Source organism: Xiphophorus maculatus, chromosome 7, assembly GCF_002775205.1.
Source record: "Xiphophorus maculatus strain JP 163 A chromosome 7, X_maculatus-5.0-male, whole genome shotgun sequence".
NCBI classification, from domain to species: domain Eukaryota; kingdom Metazoa; phylum Chordata; class Actinopteri; order Cyprinodontiformes; family Poeciliidae; genus Xiphophorus; species Xiphophorus maculatus.
Window position 1 is genome coordinate 25,250,822 of NC_036449.1, and position 18,913 is coordinate 25,269,734.

Sequence of the window (18,913 nt, forward strand, 5' to 3'; positions counted from 1 at the left end):
TTATGCATCAAATAAGCACTTGAAAACTACCATTACTGAGGCTTCTCATCTCTGGTATTAAAACTGGGTTGACCCAAAAATAGAAAATATCTTTTAAAGGGTCAAATACGCTTTCATCCAAATTTAACGTATATGCTCTAATACAACATATCAAAGTATCTCCTACTTTAAGACAATATACAAAGCAGTTTTGCAGCCAAAAAAAAAGCACATTTGGATAAAACTGTCTCTTTTTTTATCAAATGGGAATTGGGAAATCATCTGCTCCTAAAACCTAATTACTGTTGAACAGAAATACCCAGCAGAGTCACTTTATGGCTCCATATGTGCTCTTACTAGAGATTTAAATGACATTTGTTTTAAATGCTTACTGAAAGCTGCTACAGCCAGGATAAGTGTGACCACAATGGAGACCCAGGAGACCCAGAGAGCTTTCTTCCTGTAGTTCTGAGCCTCGTGGGGTTTCAGGCGCATGCTGCTCTCAAGAAGACCTGCAAAGAGAAAACATACACAAAGAATGTTACAGGGACGCTTCTGTTTTTCTTCGTGTGTGTTCAAGAAAGTCATGATTTTCTGTCACTTTGTGATCATATCAGGCGCCCTCAGGAAACGTAAGAAATGATTCAATCTATCCATCTCCTTTATACAAGAAAGAACGTTTGTTTGTGGGAACAAATGTTCATTTGATTGACTGACAGTTTGATAGTACTGTAAATCAGAAAATCAGAGTTGAGTTTGGGATCAGATAAGAAATTATACCAACCTCTGCAGACTTTCAAAATATATTAGAGTTCACCTGTATAAATCTATTATGGCATTTTTAATCATCCAGCCATAATGTACCTACAGTATGGGAGTCATATTAGTAAGAAAGAGACAAGAAATGTGGCTTCAGGAGTGTCCAAAGGTTACACTTTAGTTGCAGGTTAATTTGTGATAACACCCTTCTGAGATCAAGCAGAAATCCACTGTCCAATTAAAATGTTACAGGATGTGTTTCTCTGTATCTCATATATGGAAATATGGAAGTATATATTTCCATGTACATATATATGGAAATGTATATACCTTTTTCTTTTGTAAAAATACAAGAAAGAAATGTATTATGCATTTTCCAAATTGTGGCAGGGTGTTGGGGGTTACTTTGGTTCTGATTTGTTCTTTCTGTTAACTTTTATTGATAATGGACACATTTGAGAGACATCAAAAGCAACTTTCCATCAAAATGATCTCATGCCAACTGAGAAATGGTCTGGAAATATTATAGCTTTGGGATTCTTTTTGGTCCAGCAGCACCTGACCAGCTCAAGTAGATGCAGTAAGATTAATCCTGCAATATGACAGTGACCCAAAACATACCAGTATAATCCAGCATGAAAAATTCACTGGTAGGGCAACATTTCCTTAGACTGGTAGATGGCCACAAGAAGCGCCGAGTTATTTTGTTTCAAATGGTAGCAATTTGGAGATAACATTTCCCTAAAACAGAACATACATTTATGTTGATAATCTTTGTTTTCTTTCCCAGCAATGAATTGGTGAAAATAAAGATTGGACACCAACTTTTGAACATTTCCTTTGGAAGAACTTAATACCTGATGGGGTGTCCCCATAAAATATTCATGACTGCACATATGGTGCTCAAATGGCTTTCCCAATATCGATAGTACTTAGTCAACCCAAGGGGATCCCATACATGAAGTCCATTCTGTTCCCAGGCCCATTTTGTATCAAAATTCATTATCTTTTATCTGAAAAACTTTAGTTGAACAGTCTACCAGAGTAAACAAAGATTTAGCTAAGGAAGAATAATTGTCAAAAATGAATTGGATGAATTTTCTAATCGTTTTGTTCACCTATTGTGTTTGAGAAAAGTCCTTGCCTGAAGTCACAGACTAAATAGCCCAGATTCCTAACAGCCGGCAGCTCCGTGTCATGAAATGTGAGGATGGCTCTGCAGGGTCATGAATTATTCAAGAGCTTGAACTTTTACATCCAGGAGAGTTTAATGCTGTTGGCTATCATTGTATCCTGAAATTTGTATCGCACATTGTTAGTGGAACCACGAAAACAGGACAAACCCAGCCAGACGAGTGTGGAGCTACGAATTTAAAACAAAACATTTCAATATGTGCCTTCCTTGATTTAGAAAATCACAGAACACAGGGCAGCTAGCAAGTAATGTAACATCTAAATAATATTGACAGAAATGAAATAGAGTTTCTCTTGTTAAAAAATATTGATGAATAAGCATTTTCCTTGAGATGAAGTCAGTCAAAAAGCACCGGCAGAACTTTTACCCCCAGCAGCAGAATAACCTGCATCCAGAATCTCCATGGCAACCAGCAGTTGTACCAGCCGATAGATGTGGGCTGTCCAGATCACTTTGATTACTGTTTTTCTGTGTAACAGCTCTGATGCAACATCTCAAAGCACACCACATTCATAAAACCTAACTTGATCTGCCAGCTGCCTGCTCGATAGCTGTTCATGCTTTGTTTTGTTTTTGTTTTTTTTAATGAAAACTGTCTACCATCCACACATTATTGAATTTTATCCTAATTTTCTCTAATAACTGAATTGTCCCTGTGGAGTAGCTCATGGGGTCAAGAGCAAACAATTTCTTAACCTGCATGTCTTATTAAACTTGCATTTTTTTAATAAAGGCGATACATCCTTGGATAAAGCTAAATCAGTGCTGTGTATCATTGTTTATAATTCAGAAAGAAAATGTTTTCTGAAAAAAAGAAAACAAGCTGCATCATCCAAACTGTTGATACTGCTGGAGCACACAGAAAAAAATTGCAATTAAAAATAATGAAACCTATAACTTCTGATTCTTTTTCTTATGCGTCTTGTCGTTGTTGTTTCTTGTATAACCATTTTTTAGTTTAAGTGGCAAAAATACCTTCAATTGAGTGAAATGCATAGACAAAAACCATAACAAATGTGGTCTGACTACAACTGTATATTGTTAGTCAAATTACTGGGAGTGTAGAATGACAAGTCAGGGATTTTAGTATGTTGGTGATTGTTCTCTGAGACAACAACCTGATCAGCAAATAATACAAACAGCCACTTTTTGTTTCGCTCTCAGGGGTCTTGCATTTTTTTTCTTGTCAGTAAACACATTTTTTAATTTTTATTGTATCTTTAAGAAAAAGTGAAAAAGAAGATGGATGAACAGATGGACAGACAGATGTGTAGCCAAAACGACTGGATTTTTAAAAAAGTGATATAAAAATGTTGATCAATGTGAAAAATGAACAATGTTGACAAAAAAGTAGTAATTGCAAAAGTACCACTGATATCTGCAAAAGCCATTAAAGGCCCCCAAGTTTAGTGTTGAAAAAACAACCTGTTTGCTTAGATGGTGTATTTTGGGAAAACAGAAAAATTACAAGAGACTCTCATCATTATGATGGCACTCAAATGATCTTTTCATTGTCTAAAGCTAAGTTTTGGTTTGTTCAATGTAAGAATGGAGGCATTTTTTTATAAAATTGTTGAGTCATGTTACAGTATTTGAACATGTTATTTTCCAGGCAAAGAAAATATAACTTTTTTTTATCAAATATACTTAAGTTATACTTCAAATAAAGACGCTGAACACCTTAAATGCGGACTTTATAATCAACCATTTGATCTAGACCATTTGTAACACCAACTTCTCTTCTTTAACTTATATAGACAAGATTTAATAAAGGTTATTCTTGAAATATTAAAGACTATTTTGGTGATAGACTCCATAAGGAAGCTGAAAATTCATTGAGAAGATATAAACTTGGTAAAATTTAAACTGTCCAACCTCAGCGTGTGTGTGTGTGGGTGTGTATGTGTTAGAAAGGGGAAGTAAGACAGCGTGGTAAATCACTCTGCTCACATGATTCCTGGCTGGGAGAACAGACAGAAGGCATGTGTTCGACATCTCCTCACAACCCACATCTCTCTGTGACTCATGCACAGGTTTCTGCATACTCTTCTGAGCGCAAGCATGCATGTGTGTGTGTGTGTGTGTGTAGGCATTTTGTCTTTGTCACACCTTTACCCAAAATAAAAGAACATCAGGTCAACATGATGAATTAATTTCACTGAGACAAGAGTAATTAAAAAAACTTCAGAGAAGTTTGTGACATTGTTTACATTTCTGCAAAAATAAGAAAACTAATCAAAACCTTGATTAAAATTAATTTACCATGAATAGTTGGAACAATAAATAAGATTTTATTAACTGAATTTGCCATATTTATGTCAGAGGAATTTCTCAACATTATGCTAAATTGTTTTTATTTGCAATGACTTGCATAAACAATTGTGTTTACAGTCATATTTTGCCATATTGAAACCACAAACTCTGCCATTTTATTGGGATTATATGAGATAGGCCAACTAAAGCAGTGTATTATGAAAATGAAGAAAATTAGATATTGTTTTGCATCTTTAAAAAAATATCAACAAAATAGAAGAGCAGCAAGAAACAATCAGTTGTTGAAAGAAAGCTGCTGAAGGAAGTTTCCCTATTTATAGGTTGCAGCAGGTCACATAGAAGTCACAGTAGACATGTTCAGAGTGGATGAAGATAAATACAGAGCAATCCTGGAAGAAAACTTATTAGAAACCGTAAAAGAGCTAAGAATAAAAAGAAGGTTTGGTGTCAACCTCTACAAAGTATTGAGTTGATCTGATTTGTTGACATCTCTACTTGGTTTTGGAGAACTGACCACAGTTTCTTATCGAGGTTGCGATCTAGGGAGTTTCTTGGCCACAGTTCCAATTTGGCATTGTTTGGTCACCGTTGCTTTTTGACACGGATCTGGATGCTTTCTCACCTGCCCTGTTTAATCCATTTTAATTGAACTCAAGTTCATTTGTCTAGAAAATCTGGTTTGTTTGTGGAGGTGTGAATGGATAATCAAACTCTGATGTGGACTCTCGTTCCCCTAAAAGATCTTGGTTTGGTTCAAGTGAGCTCTGGAATGGTGCGAATAAACATGTGAATGCAAGCAGACCGGAGGCAGCTCCAGAAGCAGGTAGTGGACTATAACGCAGGGCATTCTGGGTAAGCACAACCAAAGCAAACCCTTGAGTCTAGTTCGAAAGAGAGAAATGGGTCATGGTCTTTTACCAAAGACAAAAGAGAAATCCTACAACCACTAAAATATGACACTACTCAACTGATGTTTACATTTTGTGAAGAAAAAAGGGTTAGGGTTTGGAGGTGAACACGTTTTTCAAGAAGTCTGGAATCGTATGACAAATGCAGAGGGAAAGCACACCGCTCCTGCTGAAAATGTACAAAAATTGCAATTTGGTCCCCAATCAAATCGAGTCTACCAGCCTGTCAGGTGTGAAAACACCCTCAGTCACACTGAGAAATCCACAAATAATCACCAAACTGTTCTTGGATCATTGGAAGACGCCTTGGATGACATTTTGATTCTTCTCCACTCATGGTACTGTTCTTGGGCAGAATTGTCTGCTTCCTTGGATAAGAAGCAAGACCACACATGAATTTTTACCAGATTATTCACTGCTGGACAAATAACGCTATTTTCTTTGGTGGCCAAATGGTATTTCAGATTTCTCAAACAATCAAGACAATTCAACAGAGAAAATATGTTACACGAGTCTTCTGCTGTTCATCCTTCCACTTGCTGCAAAATCAAACCAGTCCTTGATGTTTCTCTTGCTTTCTCTGCTGCCACCAATCTGATTTGGTACTGTAAACTCTGCAATGCTGGCAACAACATTCTGTAGTTCCCTCGTCAGGAAAAGAGGCTCCTGGCTCTCGATGATCAGGAAAACTATTCTGAAGCTGCAATATTTTTAGTGGCAACCTTTAGCTACAAGTTGGTAATGCTTCATATTTTTCTTTGGAGGGAGCTACTACTTTGTCACTCCTTTATATAAATTGTTCTGCTAATGAAATCGATAGTAGCAATTTAATCTGGAGCTTTGCACAGCTTCACTCATGTATATAATATGACTTTATATAAATTAGGTTAACTCATAATTTTTTGCCAGAGTGAAACTCTAGAGGAAATTAGTTTTCTCAGAGAGTCGATACCTTCTAATAAATCTCTTTGCAATAAATTAATTTGGATTTGATCTCTTCACAGGATAATGTAAAGTTATCCCAATGTTTGTCATTTTCAAATGGTGCATGGGTCAAAATAAAACTCTGTAGCTTGATGTAGTTTTTGAAATCCCAGTACAGTCAGATGGATGGGTTAGGATGTTATTAAACAAGAATCTGCTATTTAATTATCATATTTTTATATCCCATATATTGTGCAATAATTGATCAGGGGTAAATATTTTTAGAAAATATCATCAATATCAGCTTCATCCAAGTTTCTCAGCTGGTGGTGTGTATACATTAAAAGCAACTATAATCAAAGTCTCAAATATTTAGTAATATAATACTGCATGAAGTTTAGGCCATCTAGCCTAAACCGAGAAAACCCTGCAGGTGAAGGGGCAGAGTCAGTCTTGTCAGATGTCTTAGATTTAGTAGGCACTATATTTTTCTAAGCCAGAAGTCTAAATAAAGAAAATCTGAGGGTTTGCTTTTCTTTTTAGGCGTCTGATGGATGGGTGGCCTGTCAGAGGTGTACCCTGTCTCCAGTGCAGTGTAAGATAGACTAAGATTCACATCTTTCTAATAGCAAAAATAAAACGGAGAATCGTTTGAGGAAGTTAAGCAATGTTTCAGCAGCTTTATCAACTTTAAATAATCAATTTTCAAAGATTGCAGAATATTCTCAGTTGGATTTAAGTCCACAATTTGATTTGACCATTCTAACAAATGAATATTTTAATTTAAATCACGTTGTTGCTACTCTGGCTTTATGGTGATGGTCATTGTCCTGCTGTAAGATGAACCTCCACTGTAATCTGAAAGTCTTTAACAGCCGGACAGGTATTTTTCTAGGGACGCCCTGTATTTACCCGTCCCAATACAGAAAAACATAACTAATGTCAACAGATTACATGAGCCTCAGTGGAACAGTGGAACCTCACCTAGTGGTGGTTCAGCAACAATTCACTCAAGTTGAAACTATTTGTGAAAAATTCACCTATTTGTAAATATTCTTTGCAGCTTGGGGAGCTGAAATTCCAAGCCGCAAAGCTGGCTTTACTGAATTTTATTTAAGGGTACAGGAGTAAAAGGAGACTAAATATAAATGCAATTGCGCAATTATCAGATTTTCATTTGTGGAAAACAAAATTGAAAGCAATGCATCGTTTTTCTTCCACTTCATTATTATGCACCAATTTGTGTTGCTGTCTCACATTAAATCCCTTCATAACACATTGTAGTTTGCAGTTAGATAAGGAATGAATGCAGATGCACTAAACGGGTTACGAAAATGCAAATGCAGGTGTGAGGGTTGGTCTGTGCATGTGACTGGTACCAGAATCCATCCTTAAGGGAAGGCTGGGGCTGGGGCCGGGTCCCTGCATGATTTCCACTGATACCTGCTGCTCTACACTCACATCCTAGGCGAAATCTGACTAAAATAGCTGGAATGAATGAATGAATGAATGAATGAATGAATGAATGAATGAATGAATGAAATGCTAGATTAAATCTTTTTAAAGCTTTAAACTCCATGTGTAGCACTGCTCCACTGTGAATCTTGCTGATGTCTGACTATCATACATTATTCAAAGAACACACCGAAAATATCTGGCATGGATAAAAATAACCATCCTGTCTCCGTCATACGCTCCCCTCACCCCATCTTTTCTCTCTCTCTCTCTCTCTCTCTCTCTCTACCTCTCACTCACTCACGCACACCCCAACACAGACATCCCACCCAAACAGAAATCCAACAACTTTTAAAGCCAGTTAAATATCCAAACGTAAAAAGTTACCTTCTCCGTCCACATTGTCAGTAATCTTCATCTCCTGGTTGACTGTGAAAGACTCCGGCTCTGTGGGGGTCTTGGCTTGCTGCTGCTGGTGGTTGGTGAAGCCATCCGCGGCGCACTGGCCGTTCCGCACTGTGGCCGGCCAGGGATCCACAACCGTCGGCTCCGGGACGGCGCAGGACTCCTGGGTCACCTGGTCTTCCATTGCTTCTGCTCCTGTTTTGTGCTCAGTCTCTTGGAGTCAGAGGAAAAAATGAAGATGAGGCTGGATGGAGGGGGGGAATAAAGAAAGAAAACTATTCACACCGGTCCGTTAGGTGCAGCGGCCATCCAGCGCGTCCAATATACCACCGGCTCCGAAGAGAGATTGAGAGAAGAGATGGTGATCAAGGAAGATAAGAGGCAAAATAAGGGTTTATCTCTAAAGCATGAGAAGAGAAGTAACTCCCTCGTTGAGATGTCAGCCGTGCAGGCTCAGTGAAGACCCCCTTGTCTGGCTGAAGCAGTAATTTATGGTTAGATGCGACGATGCGATAAGCTCAGATCTGCTGTGAATCTGGCAGGCGGTGCCAGTAAGTTGGTTCCCCTCCTCCTCTTCCTCTTTCTCTCCTCCTCTCATAACTCGGCATCTGATCCCCGTTCTGAGGCAGAACTCAACCCTAATAAGTAATTATCTACTTTGGGTCATTTTGCATAGGAAGACCAGACAATTAAAATGATGTTTGGTTTAATATTTCTGGCTCCACGTCTGTAGGTTTCAATACACGAGCCACCTGCAAACCGCAAGTCAGATGGGAGAGTTTTATGTGCCAGCACAAACATGAGCCCAACACAGAGTCAGCATGGAGCACAGCCAACCAAGAGGTGTTTGCGCCTCATAAACAACTCCTTATCTGGGTAGAATGCCACAAAATGTGCTAAATTTAATCAAAAACTTATTTTTTTTTGTTCACAAACTAAAGTCTTGTTATCTACTGTAGATTCATCACATAATCAATCATTTGGATTTTTTTTTAAATACTGAAATGTAACACAATCTCATGATTGCTAAAGAGATAAAAAGCAGCTGTACTTATGACCAATTTAGTGGAAGGAAAAATTGTGGTACCAAAGATTCACAAGAATGCACAACATGGTTACCTGCAGCTATTGTTTTGTAAAGCAAAGCCTATTTAATTTTTCTTGACAATATTCCAATACACCTACATAACAACAACTACAATGGAAAATGTAGTTTTGTAGAAAATGATGAAAATGATGTGATTTCTATCGTGTGCAAAATCCTTTTCAAGAGAAGTTTGTTTTTGCACACAGAATAATAGCATGAAAATCTTCTGTTGCTCTCACTTTAAATAAGCTTTTTAGTCTACAGCTTGCAAAGAGATATGAATCCAGTTTGACTCCTCCTGAGTAATAACATGACATGACATGACATAAACTTAACTTGTAAAAAAGGATAGTACCTCTCAGAATTTTGACAACTGATGTTGCTAAATAGTAATGTAAAATATTTATACAAAAGTAGAACTGTCCAAATCAAACTAAGATTAAACTAGAAATAAATATTATCTTTACCAAACTTACCTACTGAAGTAAAGTTGCCACTTATAGTTTTTCACAACATTAATGTGGTAAATTCATGCACTGTTTTCAGAAAGTGAGATTGTATAACTGTGATATTATTTCCTAAGGTGTTGTTAATGTAAATGTGCCTCAGCCTCTGCAGGAACTTTGCTTTGACAAAAAATAACAAACAGTCTCTGTCAGGGATTTGCATTCTTTTGTCAGAGGCATAAATGTATTTAATTTTGGTGTTTTTAACAACATATTGAACCATTATTTTTTCAGGTTTAAATTGTGACGCTCCTCAGAACATACTGTTCCAGCTGATAAGAAAAATGGTGGCACTTCCAGAAGCCTCAACATCACCTCAAGTCTAAACAAGAGGGTTGAATCTCTGAGACTAGATGTATTCCAACACACAGCCAGGTGCTTCCCTAGAAAAAAAAACAAGTGTAATACATTATTTCTGATAAGAAGACTGTCCAAGTATTAAGCCTGATCATGCTAAAGATGTTTACGACTACCAAACTGTGGTTTCTCTAAAATTGTTTTTAATTTTTCAGATTAGGAAAGGATGAGAAATTTCTTTTAATTCGGGATAGTCATGATTCTTTTGAACCTTTTATAAAATACATGCTGAAATGTCTTTGTTGCTTAGCAGAAAAACTATTTAAATGAGATTCATAAAAGGACAAAACAAGTTTGAACATTTGCACACGATGAAGGATTGGATGGTTTTATTTGTTGGCAAGTTCATTTTCATTTGCAAATTAATTCAAGTTCTCTAAAAAAGCTAATGCCAACAGCAGTTACAACTAATTAGCATTTTTGTTATTTCACAACAATAATAACAAGAAGAACTGGCAAAAAAAACCCATCAAAAGATAAATCCAGTTAAAAAAGAGAGAAAAATGCAAATTTATTCTACTTGAGATTTAAATCTGACTCATGCCAATAAAAACTTTGGCTTTTAACAGAATTTGCTGACCGCATTCAATCTCAATCAAATTCATTTTTGAATCACCTCCATTTATAATGATATGATAACTGTGATTCAGTTACATACTGTGCAGTTTAATCCTTATTAAAATACAGTGAAATCTAAGGCAGTTGATTACATAAAGTTAAGGGAAGAAAGTAAAGCTGACAGTGGAAAGAAATTTTCTTAGGACCTCCCACATTTTTTTTTCTTTGAATCACATTCCTTTCTTAGGGCAACAACAGGGGTTGTCTGAAGAAGGATATCCAACTTAAAACATCTGCCAAGTCTGTGTGCACGCAGCAGTGGAAATGAGGAGACCATTGTTCTGTGGCAACCCAGTGGAGGGAGATGCCGCAACAACAATGTCAACAGAAGCTCAAGTCTTTTTCAGTGATGTTTGGTTTAACTTCCAACAAAGTGAGATGAGTCTCCTGTACTTGAAGACTTATTGTACAGATTTAAAATTATTCTGAGACATCTTTAAACCCATTACTACACCCCTATTTGGTTTCATATAGATTAGAGTATAATTTTAGCACTTTTAAGTAATATTTTATGAGCTGTTCTTATTTGGCTTTCACCAGAAAATGTTTCTGGTGAAAGCCAGCCATATACTTGCATTCCTTTTAAAATATCCATATATCCTAGATAAGCAGACAGGCTTTCAAAGAGAACCCTAGTAGTCATTCCTGCTTTTTGTTTATCTACAAATCAGCAAAAGACCACATGTCACAAAGCATGGACTAAATGTGAACCGTGATCTCATAATTTGAATGATGATGCAGAACAGCTGATACACCGTGTCCCTGTCTAATTTCGTTCTGTATCCTTGAAAAGTTTATTTTAAAACTTCTAATGAGCTCCTCTGTGACAGGACAGAAAACCGTTCCCCCAAAATAAAGTGAGGATTGTTTTCATCCATTGCCTCTGGTTTCTTGAAGTTTATAGCCATCACTAATGAGATGGTGGCATCAGGCACATGAAAAAACCACTAAGTGGCTGAACAGCATGTGAGTTGCAATCAACTACTACTGTGTCAGTAAGCAGCCATCTGAAGTGTTAAATAAGACATTTATCAGTGACAAGGCTTCATTTAGTTATTTTTTAACAGATTAATGGTTATTAATGTTGTTAAATGGGGACAGTTTTCCATGAATAAGCATGAAAATACATGGACTTCTGTAACAAGAGCAGACTTAAATGAAATAGATAGAATAGATCTGAAAATGGCTCTTTAGACCTTCCACTAATAACTAACTAATCCTTAGTTAGTTAGAGAGCTAACTAATAATTTTAAACGTAAATATAGCAACAAATTATTAGCACTTTTCCTGTTTTTTGTTGCTGTTTTTTTAATAGAATAATTCTATTGAATGTTCACAATAGAATCTCACTAAAAGTAGCAGTCATAGATTTTAATAGTTGGTCAGTGGCATAAATGGCTAAGAAAGTAAATAAAAAATTAGACTATGACATCATGTAAAAGTAATCTACCTGGTCATGGTGTAACAGAATACTATGACGTCCTCACCACTAGTCTCAATATACATATACTATAAAAACAGCATTGCATCAGAGGAACCACACACATTTCAGACTTTATGTCCCAATAAATGTTGTTCTCTCATGTTCCGATATATGTAACTCATTGTTTTCTAAATAAAATTTTAAAAAATAGGAAAGAGTGTGCGTGTAGATGTTTCACATTTTCTGGGGGTAATAATACATTATTTTTTCATTTTAAATATTTTATTGTGTTTACAAACTTGTCAATTAAATTTATAAATTCGGTTAGTCTTTTTTGTTTTTTTTGCTTTTATTTGTTTCTTTCTGTTTGTCTATTTTATCTAAAGCAAGGAAATATTTAGGGATGTAAACATCAAGACTGTGTATTCCAATACACAAATTAATCCCCACAGAAAAATAAATGCTCCCTTTACAACATTGAAATTAATCTGTGGTTGCAATGCAAACAATGTTTTTAGGTTTATTAATACTAGTAAAGATATAAATTTATAATCATACATCCCAAACTACAGTTCAGTCATACAAATGCTTTGACTTTAAGTAGATTGGGAGTAGGTAATAAATGACCAGCCTGTTCCAGCAGTCATTCACCTGCCAGTCATTGATTTCCAACTGAGGGCAGGAAGGGAGCCTTAGCACAGTTTTTGAAAGGTAGCTTGTGTTGGAAATAGACTGAAGGATGAAGGTTGATATTCATAATCATATTTTACCAAAGGAATGGCCCGACTTGAAGCAGGTAGGTGCTCTGACACATGACCTCACAAGGGAGTGTTTTACAGCTTGAAGCCTCAACGTGAGTAAATAAACAAAATATGCTATAGAAATCTCATGCTGAGTATTTCAAATCCCAATTAGTGTATATGTTTCTGTATCTGTATCACTGCTGTTATAGGTTGAATTAAGTGACAGGAACACAAAATTGATCTTGTTTTCCCACTGACATTTTACAAGGAGATTAACAACTCACACCATAAATCTGTGCTCTCCGTGGATGGTTAAACTTTAATCAATAAGAGCTGGCCTTGGTTTATCTGTTCCAGCTCTCACGTCTTTGTTACGCTGTCTGTCGGCCTCTGCTAATGATTTGCTACATGTGCAGGCCACAGAGCATGGTCTGCAGCTTTGTCTAAAATGTCCACAATCTTTATTGTTCTTTCTTTCAACCTTCTTTCTTACTATTCTTTTAAATGCTTAGTGTTAAATTAACTCCACCTTCCAATGCCAATACTAGCATAAGTTACTTTAAAATTATACAGAGAACCTTAGAAAAAGCACAGAATAATTGTAAAATTTGTATAAAATTCTGCTATGTAGTAAATGTGTTAATAGGTTTTCAATTTTAAAAACAAAACTTGTAAAACGATAAATATGCATTTAAATGTTGCTTTACATAAGCATAAGGCTGTACTTAGTGTTATTTTAAACTGCATAGGCAAAGAGTTATTATACACAGAAGGGAATATTCACATATTGGATTGTGAGGATCTGCATTTCCAGTGAGGATTCAGAAAAGTGCACAGTTGATCTGCACTGATGTCAAATGAAGCTTTACTGGCTGCACTGCTCACATGGATCACTTGCACTTTCATTTGTATGTAAGAAGCATCAACAGCCTCAGATGGCGTTCACTTGCAGTTATTTTGAGAAGGTGGAGCAGATGCAGGACTACTGCTGAACCTCCACAGATGGAACAAACGATAAGGGCTTTCAGAGGAGCTGTGCAAGTCATACTAAACCTGTTCACACACTGATCTTTTGTCAAGATAACTTAGATCGTCAATTGAACAGCATACAGTAGAGTGGGCATGAATGCCACCATAACTTGGGTGTTTTAAAAATATATTTGAGATGTATTTTCTGTTTCAGTCCACTTTAAAAGCAAGAATTAGACGTACAATCCACACAGGGATAAAGTTATACAGACAGGCTCAAATACACATAGAATCCAAATGATGTTTGATAAATTTTTCTTTGGACATTGAACCTCTAGCAAATGCTTTGTATGAAACCATACAGTATACAATCTTGTATGCCATTTTTTAAACTAATATGGATTAAAGATGATTCAAAAGAAGAATAAATTTTATTCGGACCCAATTCATTTGTTTTTTTTATTTTTGTTTCAGGCAGTTACAGTCATTGTGTCCCGAAAAACTCCAAAACTAATTTGACATTCATGCCCAAAATGATCAGATGCAATCTTCTCAATGAGCGTGTGTGTATTAAAGTGTTTTCCAACTGTATGACTATCAGTAATCATATGTTTTTATGTCTTGCAGAGATACGGTTATGATGGGTTTGTTCAGCTGCACCATCACTGCAAGGTGAATCAATCATTTTTATATGCAGACAGATAAAACAAGGGCACAGAGACAGGTCTCAAATGCTTACTTTGCTGAGAACGCAGCAGGATCATACTGGCAGCTCCCCACCATAGCCACCCCTCATGCTGGCCAGAACACAGCATGATACCACTGCATCACTGAATGATTCACTTTGAGCACAACCGAAAACACTGAAAGCTGCTGTATGAACTGGAAGTTAAACTTTATTAACCAGAAAGTCACTATATTTATTTGTAATTGTTTAAAATAGCAAAAATGACGTAGTGATGCACGTTTGTTTTTGTGTTTAAAGATATAGGGGGACTCTAGAGATATTTGGATGCAGATTCACCAAAGAGCATTTAAAGAATGAGCTCACTGCTGCCATCGTGTGGTCATACTTAAAATGACGTTAAATCCTAAACCTCTATGCGGAAACATAAAACTCTGCACTGCATGTTATATACTCCACCATAAATGCACACAACAAGTTGTAGGTGATGTTCATGCTGCATTTCAGGGCGAAGCAAATATGATGAAGGATGGAAAGTTGTTCCGGGTGATTCAGGAAAACTGTTGGGATGCGAATGCTCGCATCAAAGACATGGACAAGTACGGTGTGTTCACAGGGATCAATGACCCAGCACTTGTTCTTGTTCCATCCTAATCTTTCTTGACCATAATGTTCCTGTTTATGATCCGCAGGTGTTACTGTTCAGGCCCTGTCGACGGTTCCTGTGATGTTCAGTTATTGGGTCAGTTCTCACTGTTATATGTGAATTTATTTTAAAGAGTAGATGTTGTGCCTCATTGCTAATAGAACTGAACATTTCCTTCTTATATTTGTAAGAGAACTGGAGCAGATTGTACACTTTCACATTAAGCACCTTCTGAAAAAAGTATTCATTTAATAACAAACCTGAATTATTTGTTATTAATCAACACAAAATAGTGCATTATTATGAAGTAGAAGAAAAATAATACATGGTGTAATTTTAAGGGGTTATAATTTTCATTCTTTTACCCAAAGTCAACACTTCTTTTACAATGTTTTCCAGTGGTGTGAATATTTTTGCAAGTCACTGCAAACTTGTTTGATTTCACTGTCTTGCAGTTTAATTGAATTTTTTTTTTAACTGTAGGCCAAACCTCATGACACATTGGACCTCTGTGTCCTTTTAAACGATGATTTGGCCCAGACGGTGCGTAGTCACCCTAAGAGGTTTGTGGGGCTGGGCACGCTGCCTATGCAAGCCCCTGACCTGGCGGTGCTGGAAATGAGGCGCTGCGTGAAGGAGCTCGGCTTCCCCGGAGTGCAGATTGGATCCCACATTAACAACTGGGACCTTAACTCTTCGGACCTCATTCCCTTCTATGCTGTGAGACATAAAACAATATCAAAACACACTCAGAAAATAAGATTATTTCCGCGTTCACTGCATCTTTTCTTGCAGCATCGTTACTGATTTTGCAGTATGTGTCTTGCATGCAGGCAGCAGAGGAGCTGGGCTGCTCCATTTTTGTCCACCCATGGGACATGCAGACAGATGGGAGGATGGCTAAGTATTGGCTACCCTGGCTGGTGGGTGAGGAAATTGAGCAAAAACAGGAGATATTGTTTGGTTAACAATGTGAAATAACCAAATACAACTTTAGTAAACGATAAAATATTGCAAATCATTATCACTACACTTCTAAACAGTGGGTTTCGACAGTATGTTTGACAAAGCCTAATCAATATTCCACTGAATTTAAAACCCTTTATAAGTTATGATCAGTATGTTTTTTTATTCTTTTAATTGCTCTCCTCTGTCTGAAAGGCATGCCAACCGAGACAACCATGGCTATTTGCTCAATGATATTTGGAGGTATCTTTGAGAAGTTTCCAAAACTGAAAGTCTGCTTTGCACATGGAGGTACAACACCAGATAGCTTGAATTTTTCTTTTATTTATAAGATTAATATCACCTCTGAATAAGACTGTGAAGTACCATATTTTAAGTATTTCCTTTGTGCTTAGTGTGGCATTAAAGGAGCCTCTCTATGCTTTTCTTTGACCTGGATGTGTTTGTTTATTTGCCCATAGGGGGCTCTTTTCCATTCACTGTTGGCCGAATCGAACACGGCCACAAAGTTCGTCCTGACCTGTGTGCAGTTGACAACACAATCAGTCCACGTAAATACCTGGGCTCTTTCTACACTGACTCATTGGTTCATGATCCAATCTCCCTGAAGCTGCTTGTTGATGTTATTGGAAAAGTAAGTTTGAACTTCTCATTTCATTAACATATAGATGTTTTGTTTTTTTTTACCATTAACATCAAAGTAAAATTATCAACTCTGAGTATGTAGTGTAAAAACAACACTTTATTAGTTATTGAAGTGAAGTCAGTTTAATTTTGAACCTAATTCAATGTGTTTCCACCTGGCACTGAGCTATCCTGATATTTAAGACTGGTAATAGAGGAGGAGAGCTAAATACTCGTTCTTTGTGTCATTGCATCTCCAATGTAACATAACATTTTGATTGCTAGATTGAAAAAGTGGGTGAGATTATATCATAATGTAGTAATTTGGTTTAAATCATACTTGTCATGCCAACTATGTTTTAGCATTTATGAATGTGAGCAGACAAACATCAGATTTGGGGTCCCTCAAGGCTCCTTACTCCGACTGCTTTCAATAATAATTTTTTTTAAAAATCACCGTGCTTCCCTGACTTCAGTGAGTGTTAAGTCTCCATGTCCATGTTGATGACACACAGCTTTATATTTTTGTTAGACCACAGCAATGAATTACTTTTTTTGACAATGTACATAGAACAGTACAGTGAAATTAAGAATATCTTTCCCATGAGGTGCAATCAGTAAAATCTACATCACACACACTACTAAGTACAAAATTACACACACTGTTATGTACTAAACTAAATCTAAAATAACTACCAGGCACACATTCATATTACATCATATATGGTAGGAACAAATTAATGTTTGTTAAGGAAACTTATTTCAGTGAGGATGAAACTGTGAAGTTTTTAATCTGATATATCTGAAACAGATCAAACAGGTGATGATCGGGATTTAAGATAATTTAGGTCCACCATATGACTACACTCCATTACAGTCATTGACTGTATCCATAATTTCAATCAATAGCATTAGAATTTTTTAGATGCAGGTTAATGCCAGAAATCACAGTTTTTATGTCTCACAGGACCCTTTAGAAGTCAATCCCCAACTATTCTCAATGAAAGCCATTCATTATTTCTTATATAATTTGATTGTACTGGTTTTCTAGGATAAAGTAATGCTGGGAACAGATTATCCATTCCCACTTGGCGAGCTGGAACCTGGGTCACTCATTGAGTCAATGAATGAGTTTGATGGAAAACTGAAGGTATTAAAATGCTCCTTCTTTTAATTTATGGAACACTCTTTCACACACAGGAAGTGGGAAATAATTTTCCGTACAAAGCAAATGACAGAGAATACTCAAAGGAAGTTTCAAGTATTTCAAATATAAGAACGAAGATCTAAATGAAATGAAAACACTTTTCATATAGTCTGTAGATTGATTTCTTTCCTTTTTTCTTGCAGGACAACTTGCTTGCTGGAAATGCACTGGAATTTTTAGGACTAAAACGAGAACAGTTTGTGTAGTAAAAGAGTTTGCAGCCTGTGGTTCCAGAGCCAACTGACAAGATTGACTAAAAGTGCTGAATCAACTAATGTTTTTAAATATAGAAATAATAACATGTGCAAGTTTTAGCAGTTTTCAAAAGTTTTTAAAAAGTTTAACTTTAAAAAAAAAAATAAAGTCTTAAACTTTTTTGTCATAACCAGTGTGGTCCTGCAAAATTAAACTTATTTTGGGTAAGACTTCCACAGATTCTACTGTTTTTCTTTCAGTGCAGTTTTTTTGTATCTTTTGTACCAGGAAGCATAAGTTTGAAGAAGCTGCATGCAATTTCATATCTGTTTTTTACTGTTGGGAAGCAGATGTTAGAATGGACCAGAGAGTATTTTAAAATGATAAAAAAAAAACAACTTGATTTATAGCTGTTGGGAGCACAGATTTTTTTAAATAATGTATGAAAAGCACCAATTTCTTATTGTATTTGTGAAAGTGAACCAATTTTTACTGCTTTATTGGACTCAAGAAAGGCATATATATATATATACAGTATTATATATATATATATATATATATATATATATATATATATATATATATATATATATATGTGTGTGTGTGTGTGTGTGCTTTGACACTGAGTTTATGATATGTGTAACCTATACTTTATGTGAAAATGGTATCGTTTTCTCAAAATATTTTTTAAGACTACATAAATCTCGTCAGGGAAGCAGAGTTGTGTTTAGTTGGGTGTGGAAAGGCAGAAAGCTATAAACTTACATACATATACCACATATTATTTTACATAACTTAACTTAATTTCTGACTTCAATACCTCAGAGCTGCTAATAAATGGCATTAAGTCGAGCCTGGAGCCCAAATTTGAGCTATATTAATGTTTGTTTTTTTTGTTAGTGTAACTGTCTTTACCGCATGACTGATCAGCTTTTGGCCAGTAGGAGGCAGCAAAGTACCAAATCGCGCCTAGTTCTCGGGCAGACAC

General features: G+C 36.2%; 2 protein-coding genes across 2 annotated transcripts in view; one reads left to right on the top strand and one right to left on the bottom strand.

Moving 5' to 3' along the window:
* LOC102230800 (transmembrane protein 163) overlaps positions 1-8,449 on the bottom strand; it is a 54,496-nt gene extending 46,047 nt beyond the window's left edge. The window contains exons 1-2 of the mRNA XM_005801230.2: positions 7,882-8,449; positions 372-491 (exon numbers count right to left, since the gene is read on the bottom strand). Coding sequence (XP_005801287.1) covers positions 372-491; positions 7,882-8,083 — 322 coding nt within the window. The 5' untranslated portion in view covers positions 8,084-8,449. The remainder of the gene's footprint in view (positions 1-371; positions 492-7,881) is intronic.
* Positions 8,450-12,545: 4,096 nt separating this feature from the next.
* On the top strand, positions 12,546-18,161 carry acmsd (aminocarboxymuconate semialdehyde decarboxylase). The gene is made up of 10 exons (XM_005801231.2): positions 12,546-12,686; positions 14,230-14,274; positions 14,795-14,891; positions 14,980-15,029; positions 15,417-15,653; positions 15,767-15,860; positions 16,095-16,190; positions 16,361-16,533; positions 17,575-17,673; positions 17,874-18,161. Exons 1-10 carry the CDS (start codon positions 12,630-12,632, stop codon positions 17,934-17,936), a joined length of 1,011 nt encoding a protein of 336 aa, XP_005801288.1. The 5' UTR covers positions 12,546-12,629; the 3' UTR covers positions 17,937-18,161.
* Positions 18,162-18,913: the final 752 nt, after the last annotated feature.